The sequence below is a fragment of the Exserohilum turcica genome, assembly GCF_000359705.1.
Source record: "Exserohilum turcica Et28A unplaced genomic scaffold SETTUscaffold_13, whole genome shotgun sequence".
NCBI lineage: Eukaryota > Fungi > Ascomycota > Dothideomycetes > Pleosporales > Pleosporaceae > Exserohilum > Exserohilum turcicum.
This window is the reverse complement of record NW_007359948.1, coordinates 1,097,918-1,116,932: the sequence shown is the minus strand read 5'-3', so window position 1 is coordinate 1,116,932 and position 19,015 is coordinate 1,097,918. Positions and strand designations below refer to the sequence as shown.

General features: G+C 53.5%; 6 protein-coding genes across 6 annotated transcripts; 2 read left to right on the top strand and 4 right to left on the bottom strand.

Annotated features, from left to right (window-relative positions):
• Positions 1 to 791: 791 nt before the first annotated feature.
• On the bottom strand, positions 792 to 3,075 carry SETTUDRAFT_128091 (uncharacterized protein). Its single transcript, XM_008024990.1, has 4 exons — positions 2,871 to 3,075; positions 2,728 to 2,787; positions 2,182 to 2,677; positions 792 to 2,134 (listed from the first exon to the last, which is right to left on the bottom strand). The coding sequence occupies exons 1-4, from the start codon at positions 3,064 to 3,066 to the stop codon at positions 922 to 924; spliced, it is 1,965 nt and encodes a 654-aa protein (XP_008023181.1). The 5' UTR covers positions 3,067 to 3,075; the 3' UTR covers positions 792 to 921.
• An 824-nt stretch (positions 3,076 to 3,899) lies between these two features.
• SETTUDRAFT_104916 (uncharacterized protein) lies at positions 3,900 to 7,022 on the top strand (the record flags this gene model as incomplete). Its single annotated transcript, XM_008024989.1, has 2 exons — positions 3,900 to 6,823; positions 6,878 to 7,022. The coding sequence occupies 2 exons, from the start codon at positions 3,900 to 3,902 to the stop codon at positions 7,020 to 7,022; spliced, it is 3,069 nt and encodes a 1,022-aa protein (XP_008023180.1).
• A 23-nt stretch (positions 7,023 to 7,045) lies between these two features.
• SETTUDRAFT_37907 (uncharacterized protein) lies at positions 7,046 to 7,670 on the bottom strand (the record flags this gene model as incomplete). Its single annotated transcript, XM_008024737.1, has 3 exons — positions 7,046 to 7,198; positions 7,221 to 7,250; positions 7,341 to 7,670. 3 exons carry the CDS (start codon positions 7,668 to 7,670, stop codon positions 7,046 to 7,048), a joined length of 513 nt encoding a protein of 170 aa, XP_008022928.1.
• Positions 7,671 to 8,078: 408 nt separating this feature from the next.
• Positions 8,079 to 11,428, top strand: SETTUDRAFT_176074 (uncharacterized protein; the record flags this gene model as incomplete). The annotated part of the gene is made up of 10 exons (XM_008024988.1): positions 8,079 to 8,414; positions 8,474 to 8,777; positions 8,837 to 8,964; positions 9,013 to 9,395; positions 9,444 to 9,580; positions 9,625 to 9,714; positions 9,774 to 10,593; positions 10,667 to 10,774; positions 10,860 to 11,220; positions 11,332 to 11,428. Exons 1-10 carry the CDS (start codon positions 8,152 to 8,154, stop codon positions 11,426 to 11,428), a joined length of 2,691 nt encoding a protein of 896 aa, XP_008023179.1. The 5' UTR covers positions 8,079 to 8,151.
• Positions 11,429 to 11,721: 293 nt separating this feature from the next.
• On the bottom strand, positions 11,722 to 13,194 carry SETTUDRAFT_26616 (uncharacterized protein; the record flags this gene model as incomplete). Its single annotated transcript, XM_008024697.1, has 4 exons — positions 11,722 to 12,145; positions 12,293 to 12,715; positions 12,868 to 12,969; positions 13,064 to 13,194. 4 exons carry the CDS (start codon positions 13,192 to 13,194, stop codon positions 11,722 to 11,724), a joined length of 1,080 nt encoding a protein of 359 aa, XP_008022888.1.
• Positions 13,195 to 14,301: 1,107 nt separating this feature from the next.
• SETTUDRAFT_147831 (uncharacterized protein) lies at positions 14,302 to 18,899 on the bottom strand. Its single transcript, XM_008024987.1, has 2 exons — positions 18,473 to 18,899; positions 14,302 to 18,400 (listed from the first exon to the last, which is right to left on the bottom strand). The coding sequence occupies exons 1-2, from the start codon at positions 18,860 to 18,862 to the stop codon at positions 14,600 to 14,602; spliced, it is 4,191 nt and encodes a 1,396-aa protein (XP_008023178.1). The 5' UTR covers positions 18,863 to 18,899; the 3' UTR covers positions 14,302 to 14,599.
• Positions 18,900 to 19,015: the final 116 nt, after the last annotated feature.

Sequence of the window (19,015 nt, the reverse complement as noted above, 5' to 3'; positions counted from 1 at the left end):
ATGTCTTGGGAGGAGGGGGGGAGGGGGGGGGGAACGGGAAAGGAAGAGAGAGAGAGAGAGAGAGAGAGAGAGAGACCCTTGTCCCTCGCCTGGCTCCCTCGTCCCGCAAAAAAAAAGAGGTAAGATGGTGAGTCAAAAAAAAAGTGTCCAAAAAATGTATTACATGTACATGTGGCCCTGGGCATCGCCCCCCCCCCCCAAACTCCTCCTCCCCTTTCCCTCTCTTTTTTTGTCCTGTTTTAGATGTGCCCTCCCCCCCCATGCTCACTAACCTCGTAAGCAGCACGCACACACACACACAGCAAAGCTCGCAAGCTTTGCCCCGCCATGATCCGCGGGCAGAACGCCAGGACCGTCTAGAACCCCACCCCCCCCCCAACCACCCATGCGCGCCCTTTTGACACATGCACATGGCAAAATCGGCGCCAAATCCCGCCCGGGGGTGCTCTGGTCTTGGCCCGTGAATTGCCGTTGCGGCGGGTTTAGTCGGGCCCCTGGACTTTGGAGGCTTTTTGGTGGTCTGGTGAGCACGAGGGGAAGGGGGGAAGTTTGCGAGATCCATGGTGTGTGTGTGGTGTGGTGTGCACTCGGTACACTAAACTAAACCCTACTTACCGATGCGAATAATACTGATACCATTCTTCTCATCTGATCGTGGGTCCTTCGGGCCGAGTGGGGTCTTGCCCTCCCCCCCCCTCCTCCCCTCTTTGACCCTATCGTCGACCGAAGGTATGGGCTATGCTTGCGGGATAATATGTAGGGTTCACGAACTAAAAAAAATAGCGATGTGTTTGCAAAGTATGATATGTCTGCTGCTGCTGCCAAGCCAACCGAAAAAAAAAACACAACCAAGCACCACATCGTGTTAGGCTGACGGCTACAAAAAAAACCCCAATTCTATGTTACGCTAAATACACGGTGCTAGTACGGAGCCGTCTCGCGCTTCAGCCACGCCAGTGTCAAGGCGTCCTTCTCGAAGAAGTGGCTTGTCTTGTCATAGACTTCCTGGTGGTATTCGTTGAGGAACTTCTTCTCGTCGTCGGTGAGCAGGCTCATGTCGACGAGCTTTCTGCAGTGCGGCGTCATGGTGACATGCTCGAAGCCCAGGTACGGCTTGTCGCCGAATTTGTGCTTGGTTTCGACTTCCTTGACCATGACCATGTTCTCGATGCGGATGCCAAACTTGCCGTCTTCGTAGTACCCAGGCTCGTCTGATACCACGTTCCCGACGGCCAACGACACCTCCGAGTACTGCACTCGCGTGCCGATGCCAATCGGGCCTTCGTGCACGTTGAGGAATGAGCCTACCCCATGTCCTGTACCGTGGCGGTAGTCAAGGCCCTCCGCCCATAGGAATTGCCGGGCCAGGGCATCCAGCGCGAAGCCGGTCGTGCCCTTGGGGAATTTGACTCGCTCCAGGGCCATGTTACCCTTGAGAACGAGCGTGTATGCCTTGCGCTCCATCTCCGACGGCTCGGTAAAGTGCAACGTCCGCGTCGTGTCTGTGGTGCCATCACGGTACTGTGCTCCAGAGTCACACAGGTAGATGGCTTTGGGGTCAATGACTGAGCATGCGCCTTTTTCTGGCTTGTAGTGGATGACGGCTGCGTTTGGTCCGGTTGACGAGATGGTGTCAAACGAAAGACCCATGAACATGTCGTGTTTCTTGCGAATCTCCTCTAGCTTATCCGCAGCGTCTACTTCATCGAGCGTCGCCTTTTTGTTAATAAGCTGGTCCTCCAACCATGCAAAGTATTCGCTCAATGCCGCTCCATCACGGATGTGGCTCTGTCGCATGCCCTCCAGCTCCACCTCGTTCTTGACGGCCTTGGCATCGCCAACGGGACTTCGAGTTTCCTCGACCTTGTCCTCGCCACCGAGAGCCTTGTTGAGCGCCCACGAAGCACGGTTGGAAGTGAGAAACTTCTTTGGTGCGGCGCCCTCGTCGTTGGCTGCAAACATTTCCTTGCTCAGCGCTGTGACATCGCCGAATATCGCCTCGTAGGGGCGAATGCTGACTTTGTCGCCCAAGTGCTTCTTCACATCCTCGGATAGCTTGCTGTCGTTGACGTACAGGGTGGCTGCGGTGGGCGTGATGACGGCGTACGAGAAGAAGACTGGGTTGTAAGGGATGCTGCACAGCGTTAACGGCGACTCAGAAGGACCATTGGCCACACATACTCGCTGCCACGGAGGTTGAAGAGCCACGCAATCTCGTCGAGCATCGACACGACAAAACCCAGGCTCTTCCTCTTGTCCAGCTCCTTGCGCAGATCCTCAATCTTGTCGGTGAAGCTCTTGCCCGCGTACTTGTCGGGCTGCACAATGACCATCTCGCTCGGGCGGGCAGGCCTCTCGGCGCCCCATACCAAATCGACCAGGTTCTCGTCGACGGCCTTGTACTCACCGCCCTTCTTCTTGATCTTGTCGGCCAGCTTACGGGCGTCTGCTGCAGTGACGACACTCGGGTCGACGCCAACGACCTTGCCGCCCTCGGCCTGCTCTGCCGTCCACTCTTGGATCGTGGGCACGTCCTGGATGCCCTGCTTCAGCAGCTCCCAATTGCTGTCCAGCTGCTTCTCGGCCTGGTTGAAGTAGCGCCCGTCGGTCGAGAGGGCAGCCTTGTCCTGGGTGACGACGGCATAGCCAGCAGAGCCCGTGAAGCCACTGATGTATGCTAGGTGCGTGTCAATGGGTGCGATGCGACGAGCAGCGGGGGGTCCTGACCTCGGCGGGCGTCACACGGGGCAATGTACTCGCTTTGATGGCTGTCTTCAGAGGGCACCACTGCGCGGGGTCAGCCACATGGCTTTCTCTATCTCGCTCTCGCTCTCTATGTGTGTGTAGGCGCCAGGCTCGTGCGGGCTTACTGTAGATGTCGACATTGCGCTCCTTCATGAGCTTACGGAGCTCGGCCAGGCGGTGGGACGTGTCTACTTTGGCCATGTCGATGGCTCGCAGGGCGGCAGAAGCGTGGAAGAGGAGGCGGGGGGGAGGCGGCGTCTTTGCGGCTACATATACTGTAGTTGTCGCGTGTGACCGCCGTAGGATGCGCGGGAAGAGCATAGAGGAGTGACACGCTGGTTCGTGCCTATGGTCGGTCGGGATAGCTACTGTATGCACGACACCCCGCCGACAGCCTTCGAGGGCCGCGGCGAGTCGCCCACTACCTCCCTGGACGCTCCCTGGACGCGCTCGCCCCGCCCACGCATCGCCAGACGGCCGTCTCGAGTGTGTCGCGGCTCTTTGTTTGCCTGCGTCCAGTGCAGTGCAGTGGTTGCAGCGGGCAAAGGCCATGGACTCGCCCCGTCGCCCCCGTCGCCCCCGTCGCCCCCGTCGCCCCCGTCGCCCCCGTCGCTGTTTGCTCTTGCTCTGTCTGCCCCACCACGCGCCTACAAGTACCCAAGTATGCCTGCCTACTTACCTACACCCAGGCCTGTCTACCTCGCCCTACTCACCCTCACCCTCGCCTTGACACCACATTCCACTCTGCACTCTGCGCCTGGACACGCCAGAAGCATGCTGAGCCCGCCACCGTCTTGACCGCGACGTCATTCTGGCTGCAGCCCACCCACCGTCCTGTCGAGTAAGTAGTCCAATTTGCCTTTGTTTGGCGCCCGTATCCCAACCCGCCGGTCGCACCTTCCTGCTTTGGGCATCATGCCAGCTAGTTTTTGGATGAATGCTTCCCCACACCACGCTGCCCATGACACCTGAGCAGCCCTGCCATATCGCATGCGCACTTTTTCTTCCGTGTCATCATCGGGCCCGGTGTGGCTGTCGCCGCCTCTGTCCTGACAATCACCTCCGAGCACTGCAGGCTGTGACCCACGCGAGACCAACCAGCGCCGGCAACGTCGACAAGGCCCAATCTGCTGACGCTCGTCGCAGATTCCACCATGGCGAGCAACGGCACCCAGTCGTTTCCGCTGCCCTATGAAGAGATTGAGCGCCTCGTCAAGTCGCTGTATGAGCCTGGCCAGGCCAAGAAAATCTCTGAAACCGAAGCCACTTTGCGCGTGCTCCAGCGCTCGCCTCAGGGGTGGGAGATTGCAAATGCTCTGCTCAAGAGCGACGACGAGCAAGTCCGCTTCTTTGGCGCCCTCACCCTCACGGTCAAGCTCAACGCCGACTCGGCCGAGTTGAGCGAGCAAGATTCCGAGCAATTGCTGTCAACACTCATCCATCACCTCGTTTCACGCCCTACTACGTCCATTGCCACTCGCAAGATTAGCTCCACCCTCGCCCAGTACTTCACCAAGCCCATCTCGGTATGGACTCGGTGCATTCGGAGCCTGGCCGCTTCTTTTGCCGCCCAGCGACCAGTCTTGGATGCGGCCCTGAGCGAGCACCCCTCAACATGGGACCTCCTGCCCCAATTCTCCGACGAGCAGCTCCTGGTCATGCTGGACTTTGTCATGAGCTTGGCCGACGAATCCAAGAAGCCATCCAATGTACCAGGCCGAAAACCACACGACCGCATGGCGGCAAATGTCGAGAGTGTCGAGATCCTCCTCCATGTGTCTTTTAGTCGTGGTATCAAATGGCTGTCGACGTCGATTGATGATCCAAACTACACCGATTCCGTGCAGCAGGGAGAGAAGATCTGCATAGCGGCCCTAAAGTGTTTTACAGGTTGGATCTTCTATGCCCAGTCAGAGTTCAAAGACAGTCCCGAGAACCTTCAACATCTCCGGTCTGTCAATGAGCTCGCTCTGTCCTGCCTCGAATACCATGTTGAGGATGCTATGGAACTGGTAGCCGAGATCCTAGAAAACTACCCTACATTTTTCGAAGCAAAGCACCAAGAGATGCTGTGGTCGGCCATCTCCGGCCCATGGGGTCTGGAGATTTTGAAGAACTCGGATGCCGAAACCATTTCGCTCGCAAGAATTATTGTGGCCTACGGACAGATTCTACTCGAGTCCAAGGTCATTTACACACAGCCCGAAAATGCACACTACCAGCAGGTCATGTCGTTTCTGCATGACCTTCTCAAGTTTCCCGAACCTGTGGGTGCAGAAGACGAGGTCGCCCCCGTGGTGCTTGACTTCTGGAGTAGCTTTGTCAGCGCCATCTCCGAAGAAACATTTTTGTATCCCGCAGGGGAGGCAGTGCCAGAATGGATGGGTACCGCCAAGGCCAACGTCCTTCAAGCCATTTCCGAGCTCGTCCAGAAAATCATCTATCCGCCTGCCGACGTCACCGAATCCTGGGATTCCGATGCCAAGAAGACATTCAAGGTGTTCCGTATCGATGTGCGCGATATCATCATGGACGCGTATGACCCCCTCCGGGACGTATTAACTGATCAATTCGTCGATTTTGCACTGCATGGGCTGAGCGCGGGGAAATGGCTGTATCTTGAAACTGGGCTGTTTGGGCTCATTGCTATTGCTGATGCATTGAACCGAATCTCAGATGAGCGTCTGCTTCGGCTCTTTGAGCAACCTTTATTCTCGACAATATCCAGCAGCCCTGATGTACCTGCGATAACCCGGAGGACGGCGGTTGAGCTCGTTGCTGCTCTAAACCACTTCTTCCTCCGACACTCACAGTTCCTCCCTCAGGTTCTCCCCTTTCTCCTTACTGCACTGGCTCAACCGGCAATTGCCCATGGTGCCGCAAAGTCTTTTGCTTCGCTTTGTTCCGAATGCCGCAAATCTCTGACAGGAGAGCTGACCTCATTTTTCCAAATGTACGAGCAGTTCATCACCTACGCAACAGCTGAAGAGTTCACCAAGAGCATGGTTTTGAAAGGCATCGCCGCCATTGTGCAAGCTCAGGACACAGAAGACAAGCAGCTGGAAGGCGTACGCCATCTTTTCCAGTACATTACCCGCGACGCCATGCAAGCAATCCACATTACCAAAGAAGGAGGGGATCCAGAGCAAGGCCAAGTACTTGCACTGACGACACTAAAATGTCTGGCAAACATTGGAAAGGCTATGCAAGCCTCAGACGAGGAAGTGGTAGATCTGGAATCTGACAAAGCGCCTTCCACGTTCTGGTTGCAAGGGCCCGGCAAGGAAATACAAAACCAAATCATTAATCTTGTCAACTACATGACACAGGTATTCTCCAGTAATGACGAAATCATCGAAGCTGCGTGCAACGTTCTGCGCACCGGCTTCAAAGAGGCGATATCAGGACCCTTTGTCTTACCCCTCTCTGCAGCAATCGATTTCATCACCAAGACGACTGTGCAAACTCCCAGACTGCCATTTGTGCTAGAAACCGCATGTTGCTGGATATCATCTCATAAGCACAAACAACCCGAGGGCTTTCAGCAACAGGCACAGCGTTTGCTTCAGCACAATCTCAGCATCATGCAAGCACTTCAGCACCCAAGGAACGATCCGGAAATCGCCGTTGGCTGCATTGAGCTCATTCAAAACTTCATCAACGCCGACCCGCGCATCATGACACAAGAGTCTCCCGGGAATTTGTCGGGAATGTTTGGCTTCACGGTTGAATCGATCAAGTCCCCTGAAGTATTGCCAAAGCGCGCCGCCGCCAAGCTGTGGAAAGACATCTTCGAGCTCGCAGGCAATACACATAGCCCGCACCATGTCACGACGCAGGAGATTGTGGCCCACTTTGGTCCTTCTGTCTGTCTCGCACTCATCTCCAATGTGTGTGGAGAGGTAGACTTTACCAGCCTGGAACACATTGTCGCACCTCTCCGTGCTTTGATGAGGGCCGATAAGAACGCAAGGGCTTACATCACAAATTCGCTGGCAGAGCAGCCACTTCTGCAGCGCTTCCAAGAAGACCAGGGCGTTCAAGACATGGTACGAAAGCTCATTGAGAGCATGTCTAGGTATGTTTGATTTTCGGTCAGAATGCGTACGGCCAGAAGCTGACGTATATACAGAAATGCGAAGAACAGTGTAGCTTTCAAGGACACCATAAAGGCCTTCTGGCAAAGTTGCAAACAACTGCAAATGCAGCTCCAGCCACAGACGATGAACCCAGCGCATCGCTTCACTCATGGTTATCCTCACCCACCCGCGTACTGAGCGACTTGTTAAAAGCGCCAAACTTAGAACTCTGAAAATGCTGCCATGGCGAATGTGAGGCCAAATGACAACTTGAAAGCAACGTTGTCCCGGACCAGCGACTGGATGTTCACCGACTTGATGCGGCGCTGGAGAAATGCATACGGTATGATGTGGATACCGCGCGATTCGATGAACTAGCATATGTGTCAATTTCACCTTCCCCTTTCGAAGCATGGACCGTATGGTCTACAAAGATATCCAAGAGTTATGCATGGCGTTCTAGTGATACACCATAGACAGTTGAATAGAGCATAGTGAACAAGACATTGAACTTACCTGCACAGCAAAGATGCCCAACCCGATCAATATGGCCAATGGCCTGCTAAAGACACTGAGTCCTATTCCTCCAATCACACCCAGAATACTTCCCATGCTAATTTGTTGAACTGTCTCGGGATTCATCACACCTGATTGAGTGATGACGGGCGTTTTTGCTTCGGTGGTGTAGTTGCTCTTCAAGTCATTGGTAATTTTGGTGAGGGGATCGGGGCCATCACAGCGAATGCGCTGTCCATTGCGAAGTTGATATGCCAGCAGAGGTGTCGAGAGAATGAGTGGCGTGCTGAGCAGCAGGCCTCGGCGAAGACCAGGCAGGAGAAACGACATGTTCGTTTGTTGCCGTGAGAGTCTGGGGTCACGGGAGAGCTGTTGCTGGTGGAGGTATGCGGTGAGCTGTCCTTTAAGCTTTCGATCGACTGTTGCGGTACGGGCCGAAGAGCAAATAGCACGGATTGGAAGAAGAGCGCGGGGGGCCAGGGTGTAGACACGGAGGTGCGTCCTTGTCAAGCCAGTCAGTCCCAATGGTGTCGGATACATGGATAGAAAACAGAGTGTTAACCCGAGCACCCGTGGGGGGAAGCTGACCTCCGAGGTAGTGATGTCATTGGCCCGGACTATGGCGTTGCGACCAAGCTGTTTTGGGCCTAGAGCCAGGACCCTGACTTCGTGAGCCTCAAACGTAACGTCGCGTCTTCGCAACACCATGATGGACGTGTCGAAATTACACCGGCACTGTTTCGCGCTTCGTCATGACAACTGCCGCTCCTTACAATCTCCAATTGACTAATTAGTAGGTAATCAGGTCACAATGGCGCCCCGAACGCTGCTTCTGGCGGTCGCGAACCTTTTGATCCCGGTCGCGATACTGGTCTTCGCAACTGGCTTCTTTCCGTACAAACCTTTTATGCCTGGTCTCGCCGAGTATGAAGAGCTTGGATTCTCTGAGGCGCTTGGAGAGCATTGGCAAAAGCCGCCCGCGGCGCCGTTTGACAGGGTAGTCTTCATGGTAGTTGACGCGCTGAGGAGCGACTTTGTATATGGAGAGGAGAGTGGCATGAGCTTTGTGCAGAGGTACGATAGCCTCCGGGGAAATACGACACAAAGTCGCATCACAGCTGACATCCTTCTAGTCTGATTCGTGATGGAACCGCCCTCCCGTTCACGGCGCACGCTACCTCTCCTACAATCACTATGCCGCGTGTAAAAGCCATCACCACAGGCTCCATCCCCTCATTTGTAGACGTAATTCTCAACTTTGCCGAATCTGATACCACTTCGACACTCGCGACTCAGGACACTTGGCTTGCGCAGATCAAGGCAAAGGACTTTGAAAATGGCAAAGGGAAGCTGGTCATGTACGGCGATGATACCTGGCTGAAGCTCTTTCCAAATGTCTTCGAGCGCGCAGACGGAACGAGCAGCTTTTTTGTCTCGGTCAGTCATACGCGTCCTGCCGTATATAGGAACAATAGAATGTTGATTTGAAAATGCAGGATTTCACAGAGGTTGACAATAATGTGACAAGGCATGTTCCGAATGAATTGCTGAACAGCGACTGGAATGCAATGATTATGCATTATCTCGGCCTGGACCACATTGGGCACAAGGCTGGTCCGAAGAGGTAAAACGGCACCCAGACTGGCAGTCCAAAGCACTAATCATTCCATAGCCCCAACATGGTTCCTAAGCAGATTGAAATGGATGGCATTGTTCGCGACATTTACTCTGCTATTGAAAATGAGGAACACTTGTCTGAAACGCTGTTTGTTCTTTGCGGCGACCACGGCATGAATGACGGTGGTAACCACGGTGGCTCCTCTCCTGGCGAGACATCTCCAGCCCTAGTCTTTATGAGTCCCAAGCTCACCAAGATTACGAAGCCTGCCAGCAAGAAAAGTCCAGTGAAGCCTAAAAACGAAGGCGAGTTTGATTTTTACCGCATGGTTGAACAGAGCGATATCGCCCCAACGCTGGCTGGCTTGCTTGGGTTTCCAGTGCCCCAGAACAATCTCGGTGTTTTCCTGGAAGATTTCCTTCCATTCTGGAATAAACGTACGTAAACGTGCTTGCTGGTGGGTGCCTTCGATTAACAAAGTGCAGCCTTGGATCGCATTCAGATTCTCTACCGCAATGCGAAGCAGATGAAGAAGATTGTCGCAGCCAAATACACCAGCCTGAAGTTTGGGGAATCACTCTCAGCATCAGACAGTGCGCCCGAGTGTGCAAAGGGATATGATGTATGTCCTGTGATCATTGCCTTTGAACTTACTAACATGATTAGGGGACTGATGGCCAGAAATTGGCATGTCTCTGGCGAGAGGTTGTTGCTTCAATGACAAGCGGGAAGGATGATTATGCAAGCTTTTACAAGGTAGGTTCTATGTCCATCACGAGCTGGTTGGTGTATGAACATTACACTAACAATATCAGTTCATGCACATGGCTCAGGAAACCATGTCAAGCACCGCATCCAACTACAATGTACCGCGTCTCTTTATGGGTACGGGCCTAGCTTTGCTCATCTCTTGCTTGGCCTACTTTACTCTCCCTTCTTTCAAGCCTGTCACACCAGCCGGCATCTACTTCAGCCTGTCTCTCATCCTGTATACCGTCCTCATGTTCGCGTCATCCTACGTGGAAGAAGAGCACAACTTCTGGTACTGGGCCACTTCTGGCTGGCTGCTCTGCCTTTTCTTCACCAACATACGAAGGGAGTGGTACACTAGATGGATTTTTCACCCCGCCATCATGGCGTTGGCCATCCACAGAATCATCAGGCGATGGAACCAAACCGGACAGAAATACGCTGGCGCTGATGATATCGTGAACAGCGGTATCTTCCACGGGAGAAACTCGGTCATCCTGTGGGCATTGATCGGCGCCACATACATGGATGCAACCATTCGCCTCTCTAGGCACATTGCCCGTGCCATCGCAACATTCGAGACTGATTCAAAGTCACGAAGCGTGGAATTCGAGTCGACAGACCAGAACCGCATGTTTGGCACAATTGCCGTGATACCACTCTGCGGAACGGCCTTTATCTTCAAGCTAGCCTTCACAGCAAAGGACGCGCCGGAACTGACAAGCGGCATCAGCACACACCTGATGCAGATGGTCGAGAGCCTGGAACTAGTCGGTCTCGCACGCATGGTCTTTGGCGGTCTCCTTCTCAGCGCATGCTGGATCACGCTCGCAGAACGCACACGCTCCAACCGGAGAAAGAGGCGCGGAGCAAAAGGAAATGGCGGTACGTCTCTGACTCTCTCACATGCCACGCAGAATGCTGTTTGAAACTCACTTGCTAAAACGGAAGAAATTAGATCTTGCTGTCGCCTTGTTCGACCTCATTACCGTTTTCCTATTTACCCAGACAAAAGCCCAGAACATCCCCCTCTACTTTCTCTTTCGCCTGCAATACTTTTTCCTAAGTAAGTCTTTTTTTTTCCTGCCTTTCATATCGCCATGTCCTCTTTCTCCTCGTAAATCCGCACTTACTGACCCCCTACACAACAGCCCTCATCGAGCTCTCCCCCACCGCCACAACACTCACCACGCTACTCCTCAGCCAAACCGCCTTCTTCGCGCTCGGCAACAGCAACTCCATCTCCTCCATCGACCTCTCCAACTCGTACAACGCCATATCCGGGTACAACGTCGTTGCCGTTGGCGCCCTCGTTTTCCTATCCAACTGGGCCGGTCCCGTCTACTGGTCTCTCGCCGGCTTGCTCCTGCTAGGCGCGCACGGCCGCCCGCAGCGCCACATCAACACGTCTGAAATGCATGTTGCAGATTGGGTTGCGCGCGAGCGCGAGTGGCTGAACGAGATGGCGCGAAAAGAGGAATCGGCCAGGGAAACGAGGGCTTCGGCCAAGGAGTGGCGCGCACATGCTGCGCTGCTGACCTTCTGGTCTGGTGCTATGCTCGCTGCTGTTATGCTCGCGTGTACGGTGCTCAGACAGCATTTGTTCATCTGGACTGTGTTTAGCCCAAAGTACCTGTTTGCTATGGCCTGGGGAATCGCCTGGCATTTGGGTGTTACAATGGGGCTTGGCGGCTTGGTGTGGTGGCTTGGGAGTTGGTAGCATTCTGGGCGAGAGTGAAGTATCATATGTAGTAGATGGCAGTATGGGGATAGAAAGGATGTGAGTTGCGTGTTGAAGTTTGGAGGACATCGTGTTCTTTTTTTTTGTACAGAGTTGTGCATTTTGATTTTGTTTTTTCTTCTTTTGCTGTTCTAGTTGATTGATACCTTGGATTGGATTGGATTGGTGATGGGGCCATTCATTCATTCATTCATTCATGTATAATTATGCGTTACACTTGTAGCGATAGTGCTTTCCTCAAAACAACACACCTCATCCCTATTCCCGCATTCTCACCATATATTCTGCGGTTCAGCACTCGGATCCAACGGGCTTTCGCTCTCACTCTCTTCCTCCCCTTCTTCCTCCGCCTTTCTCGTTTCCTCGCCGCCACCCACAACACTATCCGCAATACTCTTCTTCCTCTTCTGCTCTTCCAGCTCCTGAATACTCCTCTTCCTGTCGCCCTCCCAGCGCTCCTGGACGCGCTCATGTGCCGCCACCCCAGCCACCTCTTTCATGGCATTTTTGACATTGTCAGGCTGCTCGATTTGGTCCCAGCGGACGCCGTCCTCGGCCATTTCGCGCGGGTCGTAGCGCGACATCTCAGCGAACATTTGCTCGCCGCAGTACGCACACTTGACCTGCTCGCCGGGCCCCACGCCGGGAGCGGGCGGATTGGGAATCGGGATTGGGGCTTGCGTTGCGTGTTTGGAGCTACAATGTAGAGGTGGCTGTTTTTAGATGATGGCAATAGAGATGGGCATGATGCATTGTGGTATGAAGAGGAAAGGCAGATGAGATCAAGTGAGATGAGATCAAATGCAAGGTAACGAACGAAAAAAAAAACTGAAAAGAACTTACACGCCACCGGATTCTTTCTTTCGTGTCTTGACTGGAGGAATAACATCCGTAATTCCTCTGTCATTGAAGTGATTGCAGTACTCGCACTTCCACCGATCCTGCATCTTGGCCGGATCGATGATCTTGTCCATAGTCGCCTTCTTCTTCTCATACGCATCGTCGCGCCACGTATCCGAGACGGGGTTGCGCGGGACGCCTGGGCCGCGGCGCTGCGTACTGGACTCTGGGTCGTGGTAGTCTGGTAAATTTGATTTGGGCGAGCGCGTGCGGTCGTGCTCAGGCCCATGCTTGAATTGATGCGGGAATTTGGATACGTGGGGGGGCGAGGGCGGTGGTTGTGGGGGGAGAGCCGCGTTGTACGATTCAACGGAGAGGTTGGCTAGGCCCTCGGATAGAGATGAGCTGCGTCGGCGGGTTGCGGTTCTAATGTGTGGGTGGTGTTAGTGCGTGTAGAGTCAGGATAGAGTGAGGCCTTGGAAGGAATGTCGTGGAGATTCGTCGGCTCCATTGGCTTCTAGGGGTTAAGGAGGATACGCTGGAAGATGCGGGAAGTGAGGGAGTGAGAGTAGACTCACGCTTCTTCTACTACTTCCTCCTGAGTCTTCTTTTCAAACGAAAGCTGGGCTTCTTTGCCCTTTCGCGATCCAGAGGATCCAGTAGCAGTATTTTGCTGGGCACTACAAATTTCTCATCAGCCAGCTCTCTTGCAAGATATTCTTTTGCTGTTGTGTTCCTTTCTCAGGAGGATGTGATCAGATATGCTTCTCGTACCCTTCACCAGGCTCATTCGCCTCTCCAGACTCGTCGGATGTCGACACCCATTCATCAGACCCTTCCTCCTTTGCCACCTCTCCGGATTCTCCAGACGTCGACACCCATTCGTCAGAGTTATCCTGGCTCATTGCAACGACTGAGGTTCAGCAGATGGTAAATGTTCTGAAGCGATGTTGTGCTGTGGGAGTGCGCGATAGTAATAGCAGATTCCGCTGGTGATTGAGAGAGCTGAGCGATTGCGAATGGGAAATTCACATTTATGGCTGTGTAGCATTGCTACTGTCATTTTCATAATGCTTCCTTCCCCCAAAATTGTAGAAAGCTGCCGAGCGTGGGCGAGACAAAGAAGGTGCATGGCAGTGTGTGGAAAGGGGCTTTGGCAAGTACAAGGCGGAGTTTGATAGATGGTTAAGAGGGAAAGTGCACTCACTAGAAGACTGAACTAAGGCTCCTCTTGAGAAATCGGGAAGTGATGAAAAGAATCATAGCACGATGGGGCGATGTCTAGACATTATACCCGTTAGTACTTACATGGTGACACTATATAAAACTGCAGTTGTCCAACAAGCTTATAATGCAGATGAAATGTACACAATCCTCTTATATTGTCCAAAAAAAGATATCATATCACAACACAGCGCTACACATACACGTATATACCCTCCAAACTCAGCTAACCTCTGTATACCGAATGCCATGAAAAAAAAACGCATCTGGACCTTCATCCGCCACGTACCTCACCATCCCTCCTACACCCGATTTCCTTCAAAGTGGTAATTTCCTAGTGAATACACCGTTCTGTGTTAGGAAAAAGAAACTGCGATGAATAGTCGAGTAGATGACACCAAGGTATGTTTACTTTACAAAAAACACAGCTTCAGGGTCTAGAATCATGCTGGACAGGGGCCGCTCAAGCGAGCCGCTGCGAAGCAATCATGTTGTTAGTATACGCTTCCGTTGGCATGAGATGGCTACGGCAATGTCGCAGAAGCGAAAAAACAGCACTAGAGTGATGTATGGAATATACTCATGCTATTCTAACATAGCTAAGCTACTGATCTCTCCACCAAAAAGGGCATGGGGGGAAAAGACAGTCAGTCATATCATAGGCACAATCACAATCGTATAAAAGGGCAAAGTGTGAGAGTGCGAAACAAGGGCTGGAATTTATATCGCAAGAACTGACTTATACTCGTTTTGCCTCGCACCTTTCATGTAGAATTAAAAGGGGGGTCGGGATATCCAAAAAAAAGGGTGAAGTTGAAAGAAAGAAGTGAAGACAAGACAAGACAAGACATGAGAAGAGAAAAAACAAAACAGTAGAAGAAGAACCAAAGAAGGTGGGGAGTATCAAAAAATGGACGCCTGTTCCCCCAAGATAAACCGAACTCGCCACCGTTCCCCGTTCTCGCGAAACCCCATTCTCTGCCTTGCCTGTGACCTATCCAAAACTCCCCAAAAAGCAAAAAAGCCCGTCAGTTTGTTGACTAGCCTATGGTAATGTCATGTCACGACGTGAACTTGATTTCAGGTTCATGCCACATAGTAGAGCTTCATCGCGCTCAGCACCCGCTTGCGGCAGACGGGACAGTTCTGCACTTCTCTCGCACATGTGAGGCAAGCGACAACGTGCCCACAGTCGTAGAAAGCGGCCTCAGCCTCACCATCCCAGCAGATCCTACACAGCCTTTCTGCTTCTTGCGCATTCTTCCAATGGGTGACGCCTTCGCCGAACTTTTTATTGTTCTGCCATCCACCAACATACGTGTTGCCGCTGGTCGCCTCGACGTATGTACCAGTGCCATGTTGCTGGTCGTCGACCCAATCGCCATCATACGTATCGCCGTTCTGAAACGTGTACAGACCGTGGCCATGGCGCTGATTCAGGCGGAAGGAACCATTGTAAATGGCACCAGAGTGATAGATGAGGGTTCCATGGCCATGACGGTAGCCGTTGACAATCTCGCCCTTGTAGTATTCGCCCGAGAAGTAGTTGTATGTGAAGTGACCGTGCAACTTGTGAGGAAAGTTTCGGGCGAAAGCGCGGAACTTCATATATGCTTGTGGATCTGCAAAGGCGGCACGGTCGGCGAGTGTACTCTTTTGTTCAGCAGTAACAGGCATCCCGGCGATGAGGATGCTTGTATTGTGTAGATCGAGTTGCGTAAAAGTACGGCGATGTTTTAGGGTACGCGTAGTACTGATGTCTACTTCTTCCCACATTTCCAGTTTCTTCTTCTCTTCTGCTGGGAGTCCAAGCAATGCTACGACTGTCTCATCAACTCTCTGGGACTTGAGGGTGATGTGCGAACCTCGCGACTCGAGGGCTTGCTTTTCTGGGTTCCAAAACTTCAGGAAGAAGTAAATTTCGTCCGCTGGTGGCTCAGGTGAAGGTGTGCGTACTGGTGGGGGTGGCTGTACAGGCTCGGTGGGTAGGTCGACTGGGGGAGGTGGAGGTGGCGGCATTTGCTCCTGCGTGCCACCCATTTCTGTGTCACCAGGAATCACGCTTGGGATGTATACGTCAACAGCTGGCGGATCTGTCGCAGGAGTCGCTTCTACTTCAATCATGGCAGCATCGCCGGCTTGAATGACCTCTGTGGGTAGCGGGGTTTCGGGCTGTGTCATGGGAGGTCTGGAATGGTCGTGTTGTACAGCAGCTGGCTCTTCGGGCTCACTCATAGGCGTGTCTTCTGCTCTTGCAGGTACTTGGACTAGTGGAGAAGTTGATGGATGTCCACTAATGTTTCCATTCACTTGCAAGCTTTCCACGTCTCCTTGAGATTCCTGATGAGCCGAAGAAGGAAAGTCTGGGGTTGGTACCTCAGACACGCCATTGACTTGTTTGGGTAGCTCAGGAAGCTTTTCATAATCGATGACATGTACCCATAGCCTCCGATATGCGACAGGAGACTCTTCCAGTGTCCACTCTTTGGTGTCTGTGTATCGGTCGTAGCTACCGGCAGAGTACTCAATCTTCCCAGTACCAAGAAGGTTCGGCATTGGGTCCATAAACCAAAATTTTATCTGTCGCTCATCTTTGACACTGGTGAGGACATCCTTCAATTTCGCACGGATCTCTTTGCAGCCATCGCGGCTGGACAAAAACACTGTATGGATAAATTCAGAGTTCGCGTCTGCCCACTTGTGGTCGAAAGTGTCCAAGAGGCCGGGCCCTTCATGTTTAAGGAATGCTCGAGAATCGATGATTTGGAAACCCAAAGTCTTTGATGGCTTTGCTGCTGTGTCTGCTGCGGCTGCTTTGGCGCCTTCGGGTACCACGTGATCGAGAGGCAGTGTTGGTATTGGTGTGTGGGCCCTAGGGGTCTTTCTGTTCTCAATGTCTAGCTTGATCCACTCCGGCACGTCCCATTGCTCGGCCTCGGCTTCCGGCACAAAAGTAGACGGGGCTATGTCGTCACGCACATACATTGCAACATACGCTACTGGATCATTGCCGACAACCTGATCTGTGCCAGGTCTGCCCTCGTGTGCGTCAACAGCAAGGCGTTTCGGGAGGCATCTGACTTGATTCTCGTCTTTGCTGTCAGAATAGCTGTACCAACGAGATCCGGGGCCTTCTGGCCGAAGAATTGGCTGGTAAACATACGACTGCAGAGTTTGCTTGTGAACTACAAACCCGTACAGAGTATAGGATGTGCCACTGACTGTTATGTGGTCATTCAATGTAACCTTGTTGAGCAACTTGATGTGCGAACGTGTCTTTGCGCCATCGAAGGCGTGTCGCTCCAGCTCAATGGTCAATAGCTCAGGGAGTTGTTGCCCAGAAAGAGTGAAGCCATTCGAGCTGTCTACAGCTTTCTGCATGCTCTCTACGCCCACGACAGACACGCGATAACTTGGCACGCCGCTTGAATGATCGCGCTTAGTGCCACAAATTGCTTGGAGTGTGTCCAGATGAGGTGTGTTTTGAAGCTCCTCTTCCAGCTTGAGACGTAGCACCTCCCATGTCTCAACCACGTCGAGCTTGCTGAGGCCTTCGTGTATACCATACCAGTCCAGAACATCCAAGATGTCGTCTAGGCCGACTGGACCGGCTCCTGGGTCTACTTGGGTTCGTAGCATGTACAAGACTTGCTGGAACGCAGCGACAAGCGGCCTGGGGCGAACTAGGGGTTGCTCATTGGGATCTGCCACGTCTATGCTGTACAAGAGCTTTCGGAAGGGCTTGAAGAGCATCCAGGATGCGACTGCAGAGATCATATTACCGCCGGGCGCACTAGCATCTTCTCCGAGTGCGAGGCCTTGCAATCCAGTCATGGCAAAGCTGTCCCAGGGGTTTTCCCGAATAGGGTGCTCCCACAAGCAGCCAGTGTCGTCTTTGATGACGCGAATATACGCAGTGAAAGCGAGCTTATCCTCCCGGAGCAGCGCCATTCGCTGGCCATGCATACGGCGGCAGATTTCGAAATAGGGTCCGTGAAACCTAGTCCAGCCCCAATCTGGTGAGCCACTGCAGAAGCGGTGTAGTGCATTGCGTGAATAGTTGACGCGAGGCTCTGTCGGATTGTATAGGACGACGGATATCTGCGCAGCCACACTGTTTCGCTTGGGCATTTTTTTCGATCCAAGAAGCGGTATAGGGGCATGCTGGTATTCGACTCGGGGAAGTGGGGCCGCCGCCTTGTTGGGTGTCGGCCCAGCCTTCCCATGCTGCTGCTCCGATGCAAAGGCCCCGGGCTCCGCCAACACCTTGTCCGTACCGTTTGGCGCACGTCCGGCAAGTGTTGAAGCATCTCCAGTATTGTCTCCATCTCCGAGCTCGCTGGCGTCTTGTGCGGGCGTGTCACCATCGGCTTCTTCGTCATTCTTATCTTTTGGATCCATGACGCTCAAGCACTCTAGGTAGACACTGAGGTAGTCGGAGTCATTGCCCTTAGGATAAAACTTGATCTGCCAATCGTGTCCGCCAATCCTGACCACGTCAGATTTCATGACAATTTCATGGTTGGGCTTCTCCCGTGTTCCATTGTAGGCGTCAATGGTCCAGTGAATGCGACCCGTCTCACCAGCAGTATATTCCGGGTCCTCGAGCGGCTTGAACGCCTCCTTCTCCCAGTATTCGTGGTCCAAAGCACTATGTTCGCCTCGCTCTTGTATGTATTTGAGTTCATCTTCGTCGGGCGACGACCAGTCCTCTTGGAGCTGGTGCCACGGCGGAACCCCGTCGTCATCGTCCGAGGAATCGCTATCGGAACGTACGGGATCGACCGGGGGCGGCGGAGGCGGCGGCTGTATGTTGAGAAGGGCGGGCGGAGGCATTGAGGCCGGGTCCCCGGGGGGAGGAGGGTCCATGTTTCGGGTAGCATCAGCCTGGCTGGGGGGTTAGTGCTGGGCATATCGAAACACAGGTGCGGGACGGCAATGGAGGGTGCGACGACTTACAGCATCGCCTGGAATAGGCAGCAGTGGTGTAGTGATGGCGGCATCGGCCTGTGCTTGGGCAGGGGGGCCATTCGGTAGTAATGCGTGTGGTTCAGCGTCGGGCGTGACGTCCATGGCATCGTCGTCTATGGCCGAGACCTGGACAGCGACGGTGTTTGTCGAGGCATCGCGCTGGGCGGGCTGCTCCGTGTCTTGCATCTCGGCATCGTCCCGGTCGTGGTTCTGGCCGGCGGGGGGCCATGTGTGGACTGAGGTGCTCGTGTCCATGTCGGCGGCAGGCTGGGGTGGGGGAGAGGCGGGCGTGTGTGCATGAAGCAGGTGGTTGGGCGAGCGCGACGGGCTTGAGAGCTGCTGGCCAAAGTGCAGCGGCTGCTCGACGCTGACGCTCATGGTGGATCAAGTGGAGAAAAGCGCATGTGAAGGTGGGCAAGCAGCTTGACGTGTTTCAGGTAAAGAGCGTGGAGGTGAAGGTACACGAAGACGAAGGCGACGGCGACGGCGACGAGGAATTGATGAGAGGGAATATGCACGAGGCTGCACACG

Excerpts from the sequence above, each read along its gene's own strand:
- SETTUDRAFT_128091 (XM_008024990.1), bottom strand. The coding sequence starts at position 3,066 with ATGCTCTTCCCGCGCATCCTACGGCGGTCACACGCGACAACTACAGTA. Across the intron at positions 2,788-2,870 it reads GCGCAATGTCGACATCTACA|TGGTGCCCTCTGAAGACAGC; the intron begins GTAAGCCCGCAC and ends GACCCCGCGCAG. Across the intron at positions 2,135-2,181 it reads TTCAACCTCCGTGGCAGCGA|CATCCCTTACAACCCAGTCT; the intron begins GTATGTGTGGCC and ends AACGCTGTGCAG.
- SETTUDRAFT_147831 (XM_008024987.1), bottom strand. The coding sequence starts at position 18,862 with ATGAGCGTCAGCGTCGAGCAGCCGCTGCACTTTGGCCAGCAGCTCTCA. Across the intron at positions 18,401-18,472 it reads TGCCTATTCCAGGCGATGCT|GCTGATGCTACCCGAAACAT; the intron begins GTAAGTCGTCGC and ends CCCCCCAGCCAG.